At 44.9% G+C, this 19,154-nt stretch overlaps 1 protein-coding gene across 7 annotated transcripts in view; it reads left to right on the forward strand.

The window, feature by feature from the left end:
- SYN3 (synapsin III) overlaps positions 1-19,154 on the forward strand; it is a 503,620-nt gene that overhangs the window by 166,504 nt on the left and 317,962 nt on the right. For 4 of the 7 annotated variants that reach the window (XM_035270622.3, XM_009009764.6, XM_035270631.3 and 1 more), the window contains 2 exons: positions 13,687-13,846; positions 18,040-18,129. In XM_035270622.3, the coding sequence (XP_035126513.1) occupies positions 13,687-13,846; positions 18,040-18,129 (250 nt within the window). The remainder of the gene's footprint in view (positions 1-13,686; positions 13,847-18,039; positions 18,130-19,154) is intronic. The other 3 variants (XM_035270659.3, XM_002743711.8, XM_078339168.1) reach the window with 1 other exon arrangement.

Below are 19,154 nucleotides of genomic sequence, written 5' to 3' on the forward strand. Positions count from 1 at the left end.
AATAGTACTGAGAGGCTTTTTTTGTTTTCTTTTTAAATATTCATATACATATTGTGAAGTTCAGAACAATCTTAAACATAGATAGTTGAACACACTAGTTTGACAAATATTAACATTTTGCCATGTTTGCTTCAGGTCCTTAAAAAAAAAATTCTGAACTATTTTAAGCCTAGAAAAAGTACAGAGAATAATGTAGCAAACACTCATAAACTATGGTGGTTAAGACTCCCGCCCTGGAGCCAGGCTACTTGCATCTGCAGTGTGACATTGGAGAGGCTACTTGGCCTCTCTGTGCCTCTGTCTCATTTAAACACACACTTCAAAGGGCAACTGTCAGGATCAATTAAGGTAATACTCTGCAAAATACAAGTGCCCAATGCTCTTAAATGTTAACTGTTCTTTCCCTTATGTTCACAACTGAGCTTGTCAAATCTTAACATTTTGCTGAATCTGTTTTAGATTTTTTTTTAATGAAAAGAAATATATCATAGATACTTTTAAGAACTCCTGTCTACACCCTTCCCTGTACTGATGACAGATAAAATGTTAGCCAGGCAGTCAGGGTGGGAAAGTCCATGTTAGAACACAGGGACAGGGAAGTCCCTGGCTTCTGAGGAAACCCTCCGGTGTGGTCAGAAAGGAAGGTGATCCAACTGACGGGCAGGGGAAGAGGCTGGAGAGGCCGCTTGTCAGGAAAGACCTTTGGGTGTTTCACCTGTGATGTCAGGTGAAAGGGGAGGGCAGGATGAGGGCACCCCTCAAATCCTGCCCTCCCCTGTCTCCCAGGAAACCCTCAAGATTCCTTTTTTTTTTTTTTGAGATGGAGCCTCGCATTATCCCCAGGCTGGAGTACAGTGGCATGATCTCGGATCACTGCAACCTCCACCTCCCGAGTTCAAGTGATTCCCCTGCCTTAGCCTTCCGAGTAGCTGGGACTATGGGCACATGCCACCACGCCCAGCTAATTTTTGTATTTTTTAGTAGAGACAGGGTTTCACCATGCTGGCCAGGATGGTCTTGATCTCATGACCTTGTGATCAGCCCATCTTGGCCTCCCAAAGTGCTGGAAATACAGGCATGAGGCACCACACCCTGCCTCGAGGTCTCCTTTCCTTTAAAAAAAACTACCAAACAATGGATAAAATAAAGCTCACCCACTCTTGCCCCTCAACCTGGAAAAGTCCATCCTGTGTCAGCTAGCTTTGAGGGTAGATGGAGAAGCTAGAAAACCAGCGAGAAGTGGCTGGGCTGCCTGAGATCAGTGCCACCTGGGTGCTCTGGGGCAGAGATGGGTGATTTAGGGCTGTGGCCCAGGCAGGAGCGTTTAGCATCTTTCAGGCCCAGTTTCTCAGGCTTGCACTCAGTAACCAGCTAGGGAGGGGTACTCTACCAGGCAGATATTTTCTGCTGAGCAAGCTGATATGTGAGCCCTCTTACTAGTTCAGTAGTTTACCTGAGAGAGCACAGATGTGGCTTGTCAGAGATATGTATGGGGAAGGCCTTGGGTATAAGTACATATTAGCGCCCAGCCTAGGTTTGAAATGTGCTCTCCTATCACCCCTCAGCCATACCATCATTTTTCATCTCAAAATGGGCTTTCCCCTTCCCCTGATCCTCTCTCCTCCCCTCCACTTCCCCAGCATCCGTTCCAGCCGCTGCTGGGGAACAGCTGCTCTGAGGCCCATCTCTCATCAGCTGCCTTATCTCTCCAATGAATAATGTTCTCCTTCCCCAAGCAGCAGCCTGGCAGGAGGCCCGCCCAGGCGCTGAGCAGGCTGCTGACAGCGCTGGAGCTCAGGCAGCTGTCAGAGCAAGACTGCCCCAGGCCCCCACGTGGGTGAGGGCTAACCCCTCTGCCTCCTAGAGCCATGCCACCCGAGACCCCATGGCCCTGGCGAGCTGCAGCTCACAAACTCAGCCCTTCCAAGCACATCTCAGCAGACCCTGGGTGCAGTTGCCTTGCTGGGTGCTGGGGAAACAGGCACTTCAGACATGGGCCATGTCCTTAAGGGGCGAGGGCTGTTTACAAGACACGTGACTTGTGTCTAACAGTACAGATCTCTGTACTTAGTAGTTCTTATGAACATACTTAACTACTCCAGGTTTCAGTTATCTCATCTGCAAAATGGGCTAGTAATAGTGGAGTGTAAATACTTGTCGGTTCTCTGCTCACATCTTTGCCAGCAGCTGCAGGTGTCATGGTAATGCTGCATCTGTGGCCTTCTCCATTCTTTGGGCTGATGGTAACTGTATCCCTGAGATAACTGAGAGGATAAACCCTCTCCACCACCTCCCATCAGGGGTCAGTCACTGCCTGCTCTTGGGGATACAGAAGCCCAGCCTGCTTTCCTCAAGGTGGGTCAACTCCAAGGTACTGTTTTTGCCCCAGAGGCCACCTGTGGACCAGGCCAAGGCCAGAACTTCTCCAAGATGATGTCCCTCTTGGCTTCTTCCCCTTCCTTGTGTTGCTACCCTCACCCCGGATGGTTTTCCTGAAGAGCACTCCCTCCAAGAATAACTTGCTTACAAATCCCTACTTTAGCCTCCACTTCTAGAGAACCCAGCCCAAGAGAAGTACCTACTTCACAGGGGTTTGGAGTGAGGATGCTATGAGATCATGTTGAAATGACACTTTTCAAGTGTCTGGCACTCAGCAAATACCCAATAGTGGGTAATCCTGATTCTTACTAACCAATAACACCTGACAGAATGTACAACATACAGCTACAATAGGAGGTGGGGGTTGAAAGCCTTGGCTCCAAGTTCTGGCTTGGGAGACAGTCATCCCAGGAAGGTCCCCCAGAGGTCACATAGCCCACCTCTCCTTTGACCAATCAGGAACCTGAAGCTGAGAGAAGAGAAGCCACAATCTCAAAGATACAAGAGCAGAGCTGGGACTAGAAGATGTCTTGGATTTTTCCCACCACTCCTCCTGTTATTTTAACCATTTTCTGATCCTCTGTTTTCTATTATTTTTTTAAAGGGTTATTGACTTTATATCACCAGGACTCTGAGAAGGGAAGCCATTTCCATTGTGGAGCCATTTCCATGTAGATCCCCTGAGTACCTACTATGTGCTTAACACCTGCTAGGTACTCAGGGAAGAAGAAAAGTATATTTCTATTCTTATTGCTGTGGCCTAAATGTCTGTGTTCCTCAGAGTTCAAATGTTTAAATCCTAACCTTCAAGGTGATGATATTAGGAGATGAGGACTTTGGGAAGTGATTAGTCATGAAGGCAGAGTTCTCATGGATGGGATTATTGCTCTTATGAGTAAGAGACCCCAAAAGAGCTGCCTTACCCCTTCCACTATGTGAGGATGCAATGAGAATGTACCATCTATGAACTAGAAAGTAGACCCCACCGCTCCCAACACCAAGACCAAGGCATCAGCAGATGTGATGTTGGGGGAGGTGGAGCCTACTTTCTGCTTGGCCTCCAGGACACTTAGTGATTGCAGAGTGCTTTACTGTTTTCAAAATGTGTGTGTGTGTTTATGTGTGTGTTGGTTACCTTTTTTTAAAACCAGTTAGTAGAGTAATTTTCAAAAAATTTTTTTGAATGCATTGTCAACATTTAAGTAATTGAGAATTTCACATAAATATCCAGATTTAGGCATCTTTTGAAAAGTCACAGGGGCCATGTAGGCCCCTCATTTCCACATGGCCATAATGTCTTAGACCTTAGCCTGGGCCCAGATTTGCTTATTCACCTCTCCTGATTTCTCCCTCCTCATCCTCCACAGAGGCTTCAGCTGGCTGCCCTTTGTCTTAGCAGTTGTTCCCTCCTACAGAAAGGTGAAATATGCCTCATACTCAAGTCACTGTTGAGTGGAAAAATAAAAGACACGTGAAAGGACATGCCTGCTTCCAAAAAAAGGTTGAAGAGAGCATTGTGGAAATAAAGGATATTTCTATGTGCTTTATATGGAAACAGAGAGTGTGCATGAGAAGACACAACTGAAGATGTCCATCTCCCTCAGCTCTGATGGCACCTGCTTGGGCCCTTGGGTAGCGGCAGGGGAATCACATAACACTCGGTACTCGGAAGTACAGGCCCTGGACTGTACTTCCCGGACTAGGCCTGGGCCACAGAGAGGAATAAGATGAGGGACTTGTGTTGAGGATTTAGAAGCTGGTAAGAAGCTGTCTGTTAAGATTTCTCAGCCATGAGGCATTGGAGGAAAAATCAGTGGGAATGGGGAGTGGGGAGTGTAGGGACCAATCCTAGACACTTCTGGAGGGAAGATTTAGCAGCTGGTGGCTCCTTACTTAAGGAATGTCAGGGAGAAGAATTGCACATGACTTCAGGGTGACGGATGCCAAGTTCCTGGGAGCATGACAGACCTTTAACAGAAGTCAGCAGATCTACTTTGCAGGAAGCTGATGACTTGGGGTCCAGTCACATTGAGTTGGAGGTGATGAGGAGAGGTTCAGGGTGGTAGAAGGTGCTGGTTGCACGGTGATTGTACACAGGATGTCAAAGCCCAGAGACTGGCACTCCGGTCTCAGCTGGACACTTTCTTGGCTGTGCCTAATCTCTCTATGCTTTGTTTCTTGAAAAATGTAGCTGTTATTATAGTATCTACTTTGTAGAGTCATTGTGAGGATAAAGATAACATAAGTAAAATCCTAAAACTGATTCCTGGCACCAAGGAAGTGCTCTATAAATCCAAATCACACTTTCATTATTGCCTAAGAGGACAAGGTAAGGGAAGTACCTGAATGGAGATGATTCCATGAAGCAGAGAACCAAATATTGAGCCTTGGAGAAGAGCTGAAGTAAGGGAGAAAATAGTGAAGGAGCTGGGAATTGGGAAACAAGGGCAGAGGGTGCCTTCGAGACAAGATGGAAAGGGTCTGTAGAGTAAGGGGGCAATGATCATGCTGCAGAAGCCACAGAGGACAAGAGGAGCTCTGGAGCAGGGCTTCTTCAGCAGGGTGCATTTCCACCCAGGGACACTTGGCAATGGCAGGAGACATTTCTTGTTGTCACAACTGGGCACGGGAGTGCTGCTGCATCTAGTGGATAGAGGCCAGAGATACTCCTAATATCCTTCAAGGCACAGAACAGCCTCCCACAACAAAGAATTATCCAGCCTGAAAGTGTCCACAGAGCTGAGGTTGGCAAACCCTACTCTAGAGCCAACAGGCTATGAGGTTTGACTCATGGTTCCATCACCAATAGTTGTGTGACCTTGGCGAGTTCCTTAGCTGCTCTGTGCCTCAGATTCGTTGTAGGTTTTCCTTGTTAGGTTTAAATGAGTGAAGTTATGCAGAGGGCCTAGAGTCTCATTGTATTTTATTAGAGCCTCATCATATTTTAGCTATAATTAGAAACTGGGTAAGGTAAGGACCCAGAAGAAGCCATCTGATCTGGGGGTTTCACACTTAGAAGTTACTTTGGAGCAACTGTATTGGGGTGGAAAGGGGCTAACAACCAGGTGCAGAGGGTTGTGGAGATGGGCACATGGGAATTGGGGCCAGTAGGCATAGACTGCCTTGTCCAGCAGGCATAGCAATGGACAGAGAAAGGGGAATGACTAGTTATGGCTGCAAGGCCAAGTGCAGGGGACTTATTTCTTTATCTATCTATTTATCTATGTATCATCTCTCATCTCTCTACTATTTATCTATCATCTGTCTACTTATCTATTTATGCAAAGTGTACCAACCAAAAGTTTTAGTAAATGCACAAACTGTGATATGATGAAAATGGAAATTTTCAAAAGAAGAGAAATCACCTGCCACCTGACCACCTTAACAAATGAGCGGTTTTCCATCTCTCCTTCCAGGCCTATCATTTTTACAGTGCTTTAGTTATAAAACAGGTCCTCTTTCCTATTGTTTTATGTCACATGAAATTGTACCATAAGCATTTTCCATGATATGACTTCATTGTTACATTTTCGATTTTTTTTCCAGAATGAAGATAATCTCATTGTTTTTTCCTGAGTGTAAAAATGCTCTGCCCTCTTTTTCTTTTTTTTTTTAAACACTGCAGACAGTCCAAAAAGTATGAAGAAGAATGTAATCATTCCCATTTCCCATCTCACTCTGCAAACAACCAGGTTAGCATTTTGGTGAACATCCATCCAAACAAACCTCCACGCATTTATCCATTTGTTTACTTATTCCTTCTTTTATATAAATATGAATGTGATTTAGTTGCCAGCCCATTTGGAACCTTGAAGTGAAGGTTTTCTTATTGTTGAGGTTTGCTATGGTTTGAATATGTGTGTCCCCCCAAAATTTATGTTGAATCATAACCCCCAATGTGATTAGGAGGTGGGGCTATTGGGAGGTAATTAGGTCATGAGGGTACAGCCCTCATGAATGGGCAGCCCTCATGAATGGGATTTGGGATCTTCAAAAGGGACCCCAGAGGCCAGGCCTGGTGGCTCACACCTGTAATCCCAGCACTTTGGGAAGCTGAGGTGGGTGAATCACGAGGTCAGGAGTTCAAGACCAGCCTGGCCAACATGGTAAAACGCTGTCTCTACTAAAAATACAAAAAATTAGCTGGGCATGGTAGCAGGCACCTGTAATCCCAGCTACTTGGGAGGCTGAGGCAGGAGAATTGCTTGAACCTGGGAGGCAGTGGTTTGCACTGAGCCAAGATGTTGCCACTGCACTCCAACCCAGGTGACAGTACAGTACGAGACTCTATCTCAAAAAAAAAAAAAAGACCCCAGGTCCCAGAGAGCTGCTTTGCCCCTTCTGCCATGTAAGGACCCAATGAGGAGGTGCAAGGTAGGGGACCTCACCAGAGACCAAATCTGCTGGTGCCTTGATGTTGGACTTCCCAGCCTCCAGAATGTGAGAAATTAATTTCTGTTGTTTCTAAGTCACCCAGTCTACAGTACTTTTTTCTAGCAGCCCAAACAGACTAAGTTAGGGTTGCTGTTTTAGGAAGTGGGGAATGGAGCTATGCATGGGTATCCAAAACAAAGGAAGCCAGAAAGTCCTGAAAGATACTAGAAAAGGGAATAGTGGGGACATGCAGTGTATTAGTTTCCTGAGGCTGCTACAACAAAGCACCTCCACCATGGATGGCTTAAATCATAGAAATTCATTCTCCCATAATGCTGGGGACTAGACATCTGAAATCAAGACTCCCATGCCATGCTCCCTCTGAAGGCTCTGGAGGAGGATCCTTCCTTGCCACTCCCTGGTTTCCAAAGGTCATCAGCAATCCATGGAATTCCCATATTGTAGACACATCACTCCAGTCTCTGACTTCCTCATCATATGGCATTATCTTCCTCTGTTTGTGTCTATTTCCAAATTTCCCTCTTCTTCTAAAGACATCAGTTATTGGATTAGGGTTCACTCTCCTCCAGTATGATCTCATCTTCACTTGATTACATCTGCGAAACCCTATTTCCAAATGAGATCGCAGTCACAGGTATCAGCGCTTAGGACCTCAGCATATCTTCTTGGGGACACAGTTCAACCCACAATATGTGAGGTTTCCAGGGTTACCAGGAGGAAGAGGATAGAGCAAGGACAGAGATTCAAGGACTTAGTCTCTGGAATGACAGGGAAGGAAGAGACCAGGATAAAGATAGCAGGATTCTGAGGCTAAAACAAGAGACAAGGAAGCTTTCTTCCTCCAGCAACTCATGTCTGTGTTTTATTAATCTTCTAGCACTTTACAAAGAGGGCCCCCAGATTCAACAGAGAGCCAGGCTGTCTGTAAACCCCACTGGGCCCCTTCCCCACCAGTGTGCATCTGGCAGCTGCTGTGAGGGCCCCACAGCCCTCCCTGCTGCATCCTGTTGTCTGCTTCTCACCAGATTCTTGGTTGGTTGCCACCTTATTTCTTTTCGACCTGGACTAATTTCTTGCAGTCCTCAGGCTGGCGGGAAGCATCACTAATTCCCAAAATCCTTCCATATGGCTGATTCAAACCCCTCCCTCTGCAAAGCATGCACATTTTCTCGGCTTTATCCTTGCAGCACAATAGCCGTACCCTAAGCCTGCAGGAGTATGGAGCTTGTTTCATTGTTTTGATTCCCCCTCCTCATTTGCTGGTTTACTCAGTTCCCTTTGTCCTCTTCCCCAGATTTGATACCCAAGGTTGAATTTTCTAAGGTGAAGTGTTATGGAGAGTGTGGAGACAGTGAAAAGAAAGCGAGAAGTCTCTCAGCCATTTGACATGGATGTCAGAAAGTCTGGAGCCTTCCCAGGCCTGGCTGGGATCAGCTCTGGGTGTGATGGGTCTCAGCATGTGAACAAAATCAGCATGAACATCACCCTTTGCCAACTTGGCTCTTGGGGACCAGGGGACAGTTACGAAATAGTGGTCAAGTGACTGAGAATAATGAGGCTTCTGCTCATTAACTTAGGTCCCAGGCAAAGCCCGGCCAAAAGCTGTTCTTGCCACCACAGGCCTCTGCATATTTGAGGGAATTATTACACTTCTCCAATGGTTAAGAGTCACTTCACCTCTGGCCTCCAGCTTTTTGACGCTGCCAGAAGCATTCAGTAATCCCTCTGTGACGCATCACCTGTCCCATCTTTACCATTAATTATTTCTTGTTCTTGATTTCCTCTTAAGTGCCAACAGCCATTTCTGAGAAAGACTTGGGATCAGGAACCAAAATATTATAGCTCATATTAAGGTTAAAGCTGAAATAAAAGGAAAACCCAGCTACAACCTGCGGCCAGTATGTGCCAGTTTGTGTGAGATTAAAGGAGGTCTTGCCCAGGCATGAGAGACCCAGGTCTTGGGCTCAGTGGGGCTCTGCAGCAGGAAGGGAAGGAAGGGGCTTTAAGAGTTGTGGGATTTCTTTTCTTTCTTTTTTTTTTTGGCAGGGGGGAGACAGATTCTCTCTCTGTCACTCAGGCTGGAGTACAGTGGCACGATCTCAGCTCACTGCAATCTTTGCCTCCCTGGTTCAAGTAATTCTCGTGCTCCAGCCTCCCAAGTAGCTGGGATTATAGGTGTACACCACTATGCTCAGCTAATTTTTAAAAATTTTTTTGTAGAGATGGGGTTTTGCCACATTGGCCAGGCTGATCTCGAACTCCTGGCTTCAAGTGATCCATCTGCCTTGGCCTCCCAGAGTGCTGGGATTACAAGCATGAGACACCGCATCCAGGCGGCTTATCTAATGTTGGCAGATGTCTTGCCTCCCTCCTTATCTCTGTTCCCAGCTGGCACTTTTGCTACAAATGGGATTTCTTCATGTATCAAGAAAATGGTCTCCATCAGCCCAGCTTACACTACTTCAACGTAGCTGGCCACTCCTGTCTTACGGAGCTCAGATACAACATCCCTGAGAATGTTCTCACAGGCCCATTTTACATCAGGGGTTCCATCATTAGACCAGTTACAGCCCAGGGAAATAGGGTTCTGTGATCAGAGAGGATCTCCCCATGAGCTCTGTTTCTAGAAAAAGGAAGGATGCAGAGCAGATAAAACAAAAACCAGCACAGTCCATTATACCCCCAACTATGAAGGCCCATTCGTCCAGTCACTGGTGGGTGCCTTTCCCGAGGCCTAGAATACTCTTCAGACCCAACCCACTTGGCAAACCTTGGCTTTTCTTTTAAGACCAAGCCTTCCAGTACACATTCACTCACACTCATCCCTTAACAGAGTTGAATACATCCTTTGGACCACCTTAGCACCTTGTACATGCCTCAGTTATTTCCCTCCCTCCCTCCCTCCCTCCCTCCCTCCCTCCCTCCCTCCCTCCTTTGTTAATTTAACAAATGCTTAGGGCGCATTGCACCCAACTCCTCCTGGGTTGTGAGTTTCTTAAAATCAGGAATCGTCCCTGTCATCTTGGGTTCTCCAACCTCTCCCAGAGTGCTTGGCCCACTGTCAGGGCTTGGTAACTATTGAGGTCACAACCTTAAATGTTGGGGTGACTGCAGGACTTGGCCACTCCCTGGCCAGATGGAGAACCTGGGGTGCTGGGTACAGAGGGAGGAACTGAATGCCACAGGTTGCCCAGCTCAAGTCAGTAATTACTCTATATTCATTGCAAATCCATCATACCCTAGACTTTCAAGAAGGACTGTATGCATTCTGTAGCAGGGAATGGCAGAATTCAAACTATAACATGTGCCTGGTTTGGCCTGATATATTGTGCATGGAAAGTGCTTATTTTTCACGTTAGATCTGAGACTCTTAAGAAGTCATGGTGGCCAACTTGAATTCCCTGGAGTTATGAACTTCTTCGTGGTGTTAACATACCTCCAACAATGTGGAACTTCTTACCTTATAAGGCAACCACATAGTTATGAAGGGCTACTTGCTGTCTCCTGGCTACTTTGTCTATCAGTCTAGTTCTCTTCTCTAGGACCACAAGGAAAGTGATCCCTCCCCTTTCCAATGGTCATTTCATATCATGTTCATTCATTGATTCATGCATTCATATATGCATTCATTAATGGAATCATTCATTTAAAAATACTTTTAAGGTCTATTTTGTCCAAGACAGTCAGGTCCTCTGTTCACATTGAGCTGACATCTTTAGAGAAGAGAACTAGACAGTTAAGCAACTAAACAAACAGGAGAAATAAAATTATCAAAGAGCCATGAATAAAGAAAATACAGCAAAACGAGGGTTGGGACAAATTTTGATAGAGTAGATAGAACAGTGGCTTTGAGGTTGAGGTGGTTACACTCAGTGTGGGAGGAGAGCATCTAGGGAATTGAAGGAAGGGAAGGTGGTCAGTTTGGCTCACATGGCAGTGAGGGAGGGAGAAAGATAGAAAATGAGGACGGAAGGCTGGGCAGCGTGGCTCGTGCCTGTAATTCCAACACTTTGGGAACCTGAGGCAGGAGGATTACTTAAGCTCAGAAGTTCAAGACCAGCCTGGGTAGCATAGCAAAATCTTGTCCCTACAAAAAAAAAAATTAGCTGGATGTGGTGGTGTGCACTTGTAGTCCAAGCTACTTAGGAGGCTGTTGTGGGAGGATCACTTGAGCCCAGGAGTTTGAGGCTGCAGTGAGGGTGATGACACCACTGCATTCCAGCCTGGGCAACAAAGTGAGACCCTGTCTCTAAAATAATAATTTTTTTAAAAAGAAAAGAAAATGAATAAATAATTTTTTTAAAAAGAAAAGAAATGGCCCCAGGCAGGGGCCAACCCATGTGGGACCTTGTAGCCAAGATAAGGAGGCTAGTCAGCAGGAGTTTCATTATTTCCTCATGGAGAAGGATGGGATTATCCCTAGTGAGATACCACATTCGGTGCCACTGTTGCCTGTGATAGAACCCATGCTGCCAAGGAAGAGTGGATGTCTCATGGTCAGAACCAGGGCCATGGACAATGTATATATGTGTTGTTTTTTAAGATGCACATCTGTTTAAAAAACACACACACAAGCAAGCATCTAATAAAAGCATTGCCACACATGATGGATAAAGGGCAGTATCCTTAATACATAGAACTCACCTCCATGGGAAACCAGAGGCCCTATTTTATTTTGAAAGGAAAAGGATGTGAACAGATTTTTACAGAAAAGGAAATGCAGATGGTTAATAAAATGTATTTAATTTCACTAGCCTCAGAGACATGCAAACTAAAACAATAGCAGGATACAGGGTGTCTTTTGGGGGGAATTCTCTTGTCAAATTGAAAAAAATATTTTTTCAGAAACTGCAGTGCTGGTGAGGCTGTAATGAGACGGAAACTCTCTTTTTGAGATGTATCTTAAAAAGGGGACACTTTTTTGGGTAACTTACAAAAAGCTTGTACCCTTTAATCCATTAGTCCTACTTCTTAGGATTTATCTTATGAAAATGGTTTAAAATGATGGCACTTATTTGTATGTAAAATATTGGAAATAGTCTACCCGATAATAGTAGATGATTGGTTGACTTAATTATGATATGTTATTCAGTGAACTATGTGTAGAAATTAAAAATTATAGTTTGGAAGATATTTTTGATAGTAGAGAAAATATTTACACAATGCTATCATGTGGAAAACGTCAAAATTATAATTAATAGAAAAGTATAAAGCAATTATGAATATGAATACATATTATATATATTGAAATTGATCATTGGATCAAAAATGTATATACCAAGGTTGTTAGGAATTTTCTCTGCATTGTAAAATTATGGGTACTTCTGTTTACTTTTTGACATTCCAATGAATTTTTGTTTTGTTTTACACAAGGAATATGTATTACTTTTGAAATCATATAAAAGCAGCAAATGATTATAAGTATTCCCTATTGCCCCAGCCTGGGCAACATAGCCAGACCCTGTCTCTATAAAATAGAGAGCAGTAAGTGCTCCCTATCGCCTGTCAGAGACACCCACACTCTCTCTTCATTCCTTCTTCCATCACTCTGTTCCTGTAATTCCAAGATTCTAGCTCTAACCATAACCACAGAGTGATACGAATACTGTCATACCGTTTTGAATATCAACCTCATTCCTACAGTGAGACTGATTTTTTTTGTGTGACTTAAAAGTTAGGAATCCAAACATAGTTTGATCTTTGGCAGTGAGAATCAAACAAAGTGTGCGTCCTCCTGGGGCCCTATGATGGAGTAAAAAGCATGCGGACTTGGAGCCAAATGACCTGAGTTCAAATGTGGCTCTCCTGCTCCCAAGCTTTGTGATTCGGGAAAGTTCCCTGGGCTGCAGTATTCCCATCTATAAAATGGGGATATGGTTCAGACCTTTACCCCGGTCTGTTTCTGAGCACTCCTCAGGATCCTATCTCTAGAGGGACCTGGCAAACAGCCTGGCATGGACTTGGCCATCACATTGGTACTCTTGCTGCTTTCCAGAGGTTGCTACTTGAAAAAACATAAGACAGGTCATTTGTTTTGAGATCTGCAGGAACAACAGCTGGAGCTGCAAGGCTACACAGACCCAGCCCTGCTGCCTCTCTGCAGTGTATCTTTTTGAACAAGTGACTTAGTCTTCCTGAGCCTCAGAGTGCTCGTTTGTGTGATGGGAATTGATGACAACATCCACCTCCCAGGGCAGTTGCCCTCACCATGGATAATACATTCAGTAGAGTGCATGGTACCTTGCAAATCTCAGTCGATTCACTAAGTTATCTAATATATTTTTTTCTTACTGCAAATGAAATAGATGTTCAATGTAGGAAATTAAGGAAAAAGCCTTAAAAAAAAGAGAGAGAGAGGCCAGGCGTGGTGGCTCACATCTGTAATCCCAGCATTTTGGGAGGCCGAGGCAGGCAGATCACCTGAAGCTGGGAGTTTGACACCAGCCTGACCAACATGGGGAAACCCTTTCTCTACTAAAAATACAAAATTAGTCAGGCGTGGTAGTAGGCACTTGTAATCCCAGCTACTCAGGAGGGTGAGGCAGGAGAATCGCTTAAGCCCGTGAGGCAGATGTTGCAGTGAGCTGAGAATTCGCCATTGCACTCCAGCCTGGGCAACAAGAGCGAAACTCCATCTCAAAAAAAAAAAAAAAGAAGAAGAAAAGGGGGGGGAGAGAGAGAGAGAGAGAGAGAGAGAGAGAGAGAGCGAGCGAGCATATATAATGTTTCCAGCCCTCTGGCTTTATAATGGAATAGCTGTGTCTTTGCATCTGACCCCCCTATACCCCTCCCGCTCCCCCTTCTGAACTAAGCTGCCCACTTGTAAGTGATTGTTATCCCCGGAAAGCTGTGGCTGGACACCCTGGTGTTTCATCAGTGCCCCAGTGTGGTAACACTGCTATTGGTTCTCAGCAGATCCTTCAAGCCAGACTTCATCTTGGTCCGCCAGCACGCCTACAGCATGGCCCTGGGGGAAGACTACCGCAGCTTGGTCATCGGCCTGCAGTATGGAGGACTGCCTGCTGTCAACTCTCTCTACTCTGTCTACAACTTCTGCAGCAAGCCCTGGGTGGTAGGTGACAGGTCAGGCTGACCTAGAGGGATCTGGGAGGCAGTGGGTGGCCTCCCATCCTGTGATGAGCCCACTCCCTAGCATGGAGGCCTCAGTAGTAAACGTTCTTACTTAAGCCACTAAACTAAACTTGGCTCTCAGGGCTCTTGTTGGAATTGTTGCCTAACAATTATTATATTAATAATATGTTATATTTTATATATTATATATAATATTCATAATAAATACATACACATTTATGTAGAGTAGATGATATATGTTACATGTAATATGTGACATACAATATATGTAATAATTGATCTGTGTAATATATAATCTATAATACAGTGACATAATATGTACTATTAATAATATATAACAAAACATGTTATTATGTAACATTATGATACAGTATTGTTATAATAATATTAGTCATAAAGATGCACCATATTGTTTTATGAACATTCTGTCATTATTGTTGTTAACAGCAGATACCATTTTTGAGCACTTACTATGTCCCAGAAAACTATGCTACCTGGCACACATTCTGTCGCTCTCATGTGAAGTTAGTGTTATTCCTTCATTTTACAAAGACAGAAGCTCAGCTTCAGGCTGGTTAAGCAACTTGCCCAGTGAGTGGTAAAGCCAAAACTTAAGCCATTTCTCCCCAACATGCAATGTTTAATTTCTCTTCTTTTATTCATTAGTTTCAGTCATTCATTTGATTTATTTGAGTTTCCATCCAAATGTTACCTAAAAGAAAGACTTCTGGGCTGGGCGCGGTGGCCAACACCTGTAATCCCAGCACTTTGGGAGGCTGAGGTGGGTAGATCGCCTGAGGTTAGGAGTTTGAGACCAGCCTGGCTAACATGGTGAAACCCCTTTTCTACTAAAAATACTAAAAATCAGCTGGGTGTGGTGACACGCACCTGTAATCCCAGCTACTCAAGAGGCTGAGACAGGAGAATCCCTTGAGCCTGGGAGGTGAAGGTTGCAGTAAGCCAAGATTGTGGCATTGAATATTGAACTCCAGTTTGGGCAAGAGGAGCAAAGAAGAAAGAGAGAGAGAGAGAAAAGGAAAGAAAGAAATAAAGGAAGGAAGGGAGGGAGGGAGGGAAGAAAGGAAGGAAGGGAGAGAGAAAGAGAAAGAGAAAGGAAGAAAAGAAAGAAAGGAAGGAAGGAAGGAAAGAGAAAGAAGGAGGGAGGGAGGAAGGAAGGAAAGAAGGAGGGAAGGAAGGAGAGAAAGAGAGAGGGGGGAAGGAAGGAAGGAAGTTAGTTAATTAGTTCTAAAAATACCACTCATTCTCAGCAAACTGACACAAGAACAGAAAATGAAATACCGCATATTCTCACTCATAGGTGGGTGCTGAAAAATGAGAATACATGGACACAGGGAAGGGAGTACTACATACTGGGGTCTAATGGGGGGAATAGGGGAGGGACAGCTGCGGGAGTGGGGAGAGCTGGGGAGGTATAGCCTGGGGAGAAATGCCAAATGTGGATGAAGGGGAGGAAGGCAGCAGAACACACTGCCATCTGTGTACCTATGCAACTATCTTGCATGTTCTGCACATGTACCCCAAAACCTAAAATGCAATAAAAAATAAAAATAAATAAATAAAAATACCACTCCTCCACTCGCTTGAGTGCTCTCAAATCCCTTACCCTGCTTTATTTTTTTTCCTGCTTATCTCCACCTAGAATGATAAATTCATCCATTCATTTGTGCATTATCTGTCCCCCGATTAGAAGTTATTCATTCATATAACAAATACTTCTTGGGTACTTACTCTGTTCCAGGTACTGTCCTAAGTCCTAGGAACGTGGCAGTGAGCAAATCAGACCAAAACTCCTGCCCTGTGGATCTTATGTTCTAGTGAGCAGGGGCATGTGTAATGCTTTAATACATATGCCAGATATACAATATGTGCTATGATCAGTGGCAAGGGGGAAGATAAAGGATGGAAAGAGGATAGGTAGTGTGGAGGTTAGGGGTATGTAGAATGTGCTCTGTGAAGCTCATAGTTGTCTGGTCTGTGGTGTTTTGCTATCTGTCTGTAATCACCGGGTGGTATAGGGTGGTAGTTGAGATTGTGAGCTCTGGAGCCAGACTCCTAGGTCCAGGCTTCTCCACTTATGAGCTGTGCTACTGTGAGCAACTCCCTTAACCTCTCTGAACTTAGCTTCCTTATTTGGAAAGTGGTGATCATAATAGGGCCTTCCTGGTAGGATTATGATTTAATAGATATAAAGTGCTTATAAGGTGGCTGGCACAAAGTACACACTCAACAGGCGATAAAAATGATCACTGCCTTAGGTACCTGGAACAAGTCCCATGCAGAGTTGGGACACTCAGTATTTACTGAATGGCCACATGCATTAATTTAATAAGTATGGATAGACTTTACCACTATTGTCATGGCCCTGGTCTCCTTCTCATTCTGCCCTAACTGAGCTTTTTGACCAATGGCATCCAAGATTTTCAAGTGGCACTGTTAGGACAGGATCCTAGATAGTTAGCCCTTCTCCACCTTCTTCCACAGTCATCGCAAGAGTAGCAACCACAATTTGTCATCACTAACCATGCACTATCCTGAGCCCTTAACGTGCATACTGCATTTAATCCTCAGCACCCTTATGAGTGGGAGTTGCTAATAGCTCCATCTTACAGATGAGGAAACTGAGGCTCACATAGCTAGTAGTAAGTGGTAGAGCTAGGCCTCTTCAAAAGTCATGTGGTTACCTGTGGAATTACTCTCCCTCCTGGACTCCAGTTTCCTTGTCTGCAAAATAAGGGAACCCCTACACACACACATACATCATTTCCCATGGTTCTGAGTTCTCCTAAACCCTCCAAATTGACTCCATGTTGTGCACATCTGTTGTGCTCCAAGGGTTTGCCAACCAATCCTGGGCTGATGCAGAAAGTTCCTAAGTTATTCTGTTCTCAGTGTCCAGGCTCTTAGTGTTGAGTGATCCCCAAGTCAGGTTGGCCCCTCCTTTAACCACTGGGCATCCGCATGGGAACACAGATTCTGATAGATTTCTTTATCTTGTTCAGAATCTGATTCGCTCTTCTCTGCATATATCCACCAGAAACTCTACTTCACCTTCTGGGTGAATTCTAACCTTTTTGGTCAGGCCTTTAAGGCTGGTGGTCTGTGATGGATCACCCTTCGACCTCATCTCTCATCATCACCTACACCTGATGCCACAGCATGGCAGCAGTAGAGGGTCTCCAGCACACACTAGTCTTAATGCACACCTGGAGTGCCCATTCTCCTTCTCTTCAGTCATCTGCGCCAGGGGATCATCTTGATCCCCTACCCCATCCCCCTTCCAGGTCCCATCACCCCCCATGCTTCCCTCCAGCAAGACATTAGTATCACAGTCATGTACCTGCAGCTATGTTCCCTCTGGCCTACCCTCCATGTTCAGCTTATTGCCTCAATAATAAAGCATAGTGATGGAGCTCACCTTTGAGCTCTGGAGACAATAGCTAATACCTGGCAAAACAAGCAAGTGTTGAAGTAGGAGGAGAGAAGTGGGAAGCTCAAGTGGGCTTGAGCTATTGGAAATGAGAGGGGTTGCAACAGCAGAGAAAATACTAATAATCACACCTAGCATTTTAGCACTGCTGTGGACCAAGCACTCACTGCCTTTGACACGCTGCTTTCCTACAACAATCCTATGAGGTTGGATCTCTCATTATCTCCAGTATACAAGTGAAGAAACCAAAGCTCAGAAACCTGAACTGATTTCCCAGCTCACACAGCTAATAAGTGGCAAACTGAGAATTTGAACCCAGGGAGGCTGGATCCACATCCACATCTTCAATTACCATGCAGCGCTGCCTCTCTAGAAAGAAGGCATTGCAGGCAGGGAGTAGGGCGTGAACATCAGCAGGTTGTACCGTGGAGAAGGACCTTGTGTGAAATGCTGAGGCTGTAGTAAGTGCTCATTAAATATGGCTGAGCTAAACCCAGTGTTCTGCCTACTTACTAGGACTTGGGCAGAAATGGAGGGGTTGATACATATAGATGATGGAGAGGATGAATGTCTAGCCAAGGAAACTAGTCCTTATCCCATAGGCAGGGAGCACCTACTGAAGCTCAGCTTAGAACAATCAGATACTTGAGGCCCCAGATCAAGTGGGAGGTTTTGCCATCCTGTGTAACAACGGTTGATCAATATTCTCTCCTCTTCTATCCTAGTTCTCTCAACTCATTAAGATCTTCCATTCCCTGGGTCCTGAGAAGTTCCCACTTGTGGAGCAAACATTTTTCCCCAACCATAAGCCAATGGTGAGTGCGCTTTTTTACTGTTTCTTTTCATGATGTGGAATGAATAACAGATGTCTTGTCCTCAGTCCCTTTGGACAGAGGAGGGGGACTCTAGGGGTTATACACTGAACACGCAGACTCTAAGGCAGAGCCACAGTGTCCTATGGGAATATCTGGCTTTCCTAAGAAAAGTCATCTCTCCAGGTGAAATTCAGGCAGTAGGGCAAATGACAAAGGTGGACCACATTCCTTGGACATTGGAGATTTTCAGCAAATCAGGGGACAACTTTTGCTGGAATATTGGAGCCAGAGGCTGATTATAAAGGTAAAAGATGTTTTCAAGGTTGGATGTTGTTTTACTTGAGCCTTTTGTGGAACCTGATTTCAACTCATATTTTAATAAAAAGCAGTAATATTAATATTTGATTTGCATTGATTGTTGAAGGGCAGTTTCCTTACATGTCCTCTTCACTTTCTAATTTCTGAATGCACCTGAGATCTCCTCTGGGAAGCGGTTAGGGCTTCAGAGTATGTGGTACAGCTTCCCATTTGAAGGATACCTGGGTGGAAGAGGTGAATGTCTTTTTGAATAAGGTGAAGGATTCTCCACCTCAAGTCAGAAGAAGTTGGGGGTGGGGGGAACTCTGAGCATTAGGAAACAGCCTGCAACATGTCTGCTTGCATAGTTTGTGGTCTTCTTAAACTGCTCAAAGGAATGCAAAGCTGTGACCCTGCACTTGGCCTTGCAGGGAATGAGTCTTTAGGAACAGAATAATTAATAGGGTATCCCATAGTCCCAGCTGGGGACTTACTGCATCTGTTTGTAGGGTCCAAGCTCGGACTGCTGGACTAGACAGCCCTGTTTGGAGACACTGATGGATAGGACTGCAGGTACCAGGAGGAAGCAGTCTAACCAAGCAGAATTTTCTGTTGATGACCTTTACCCTACATCTGTTGGGCAAGAGTCACGGAATCCAGAATGTGCTGGTTGAGATAAGAAGGGCACATGTGAAACCCAGCATATCCCCAAATCCTGAATTTTCCCC

This window comes from Callithrix jacchus, chromosome 1 (assembly GCF_049354715.1).
Source record: "Callithrix jacchus isolate 240 chromosome 1, calJac240_pri, whole genome shotgun sequence".
Classification (NCBI taxonomy): domain Eukaryota; kingdom Metazoa; phylum Chordata; class Mammalia; order Primates; family Cebidae; genus Callithrix; species Callithrix jacchus.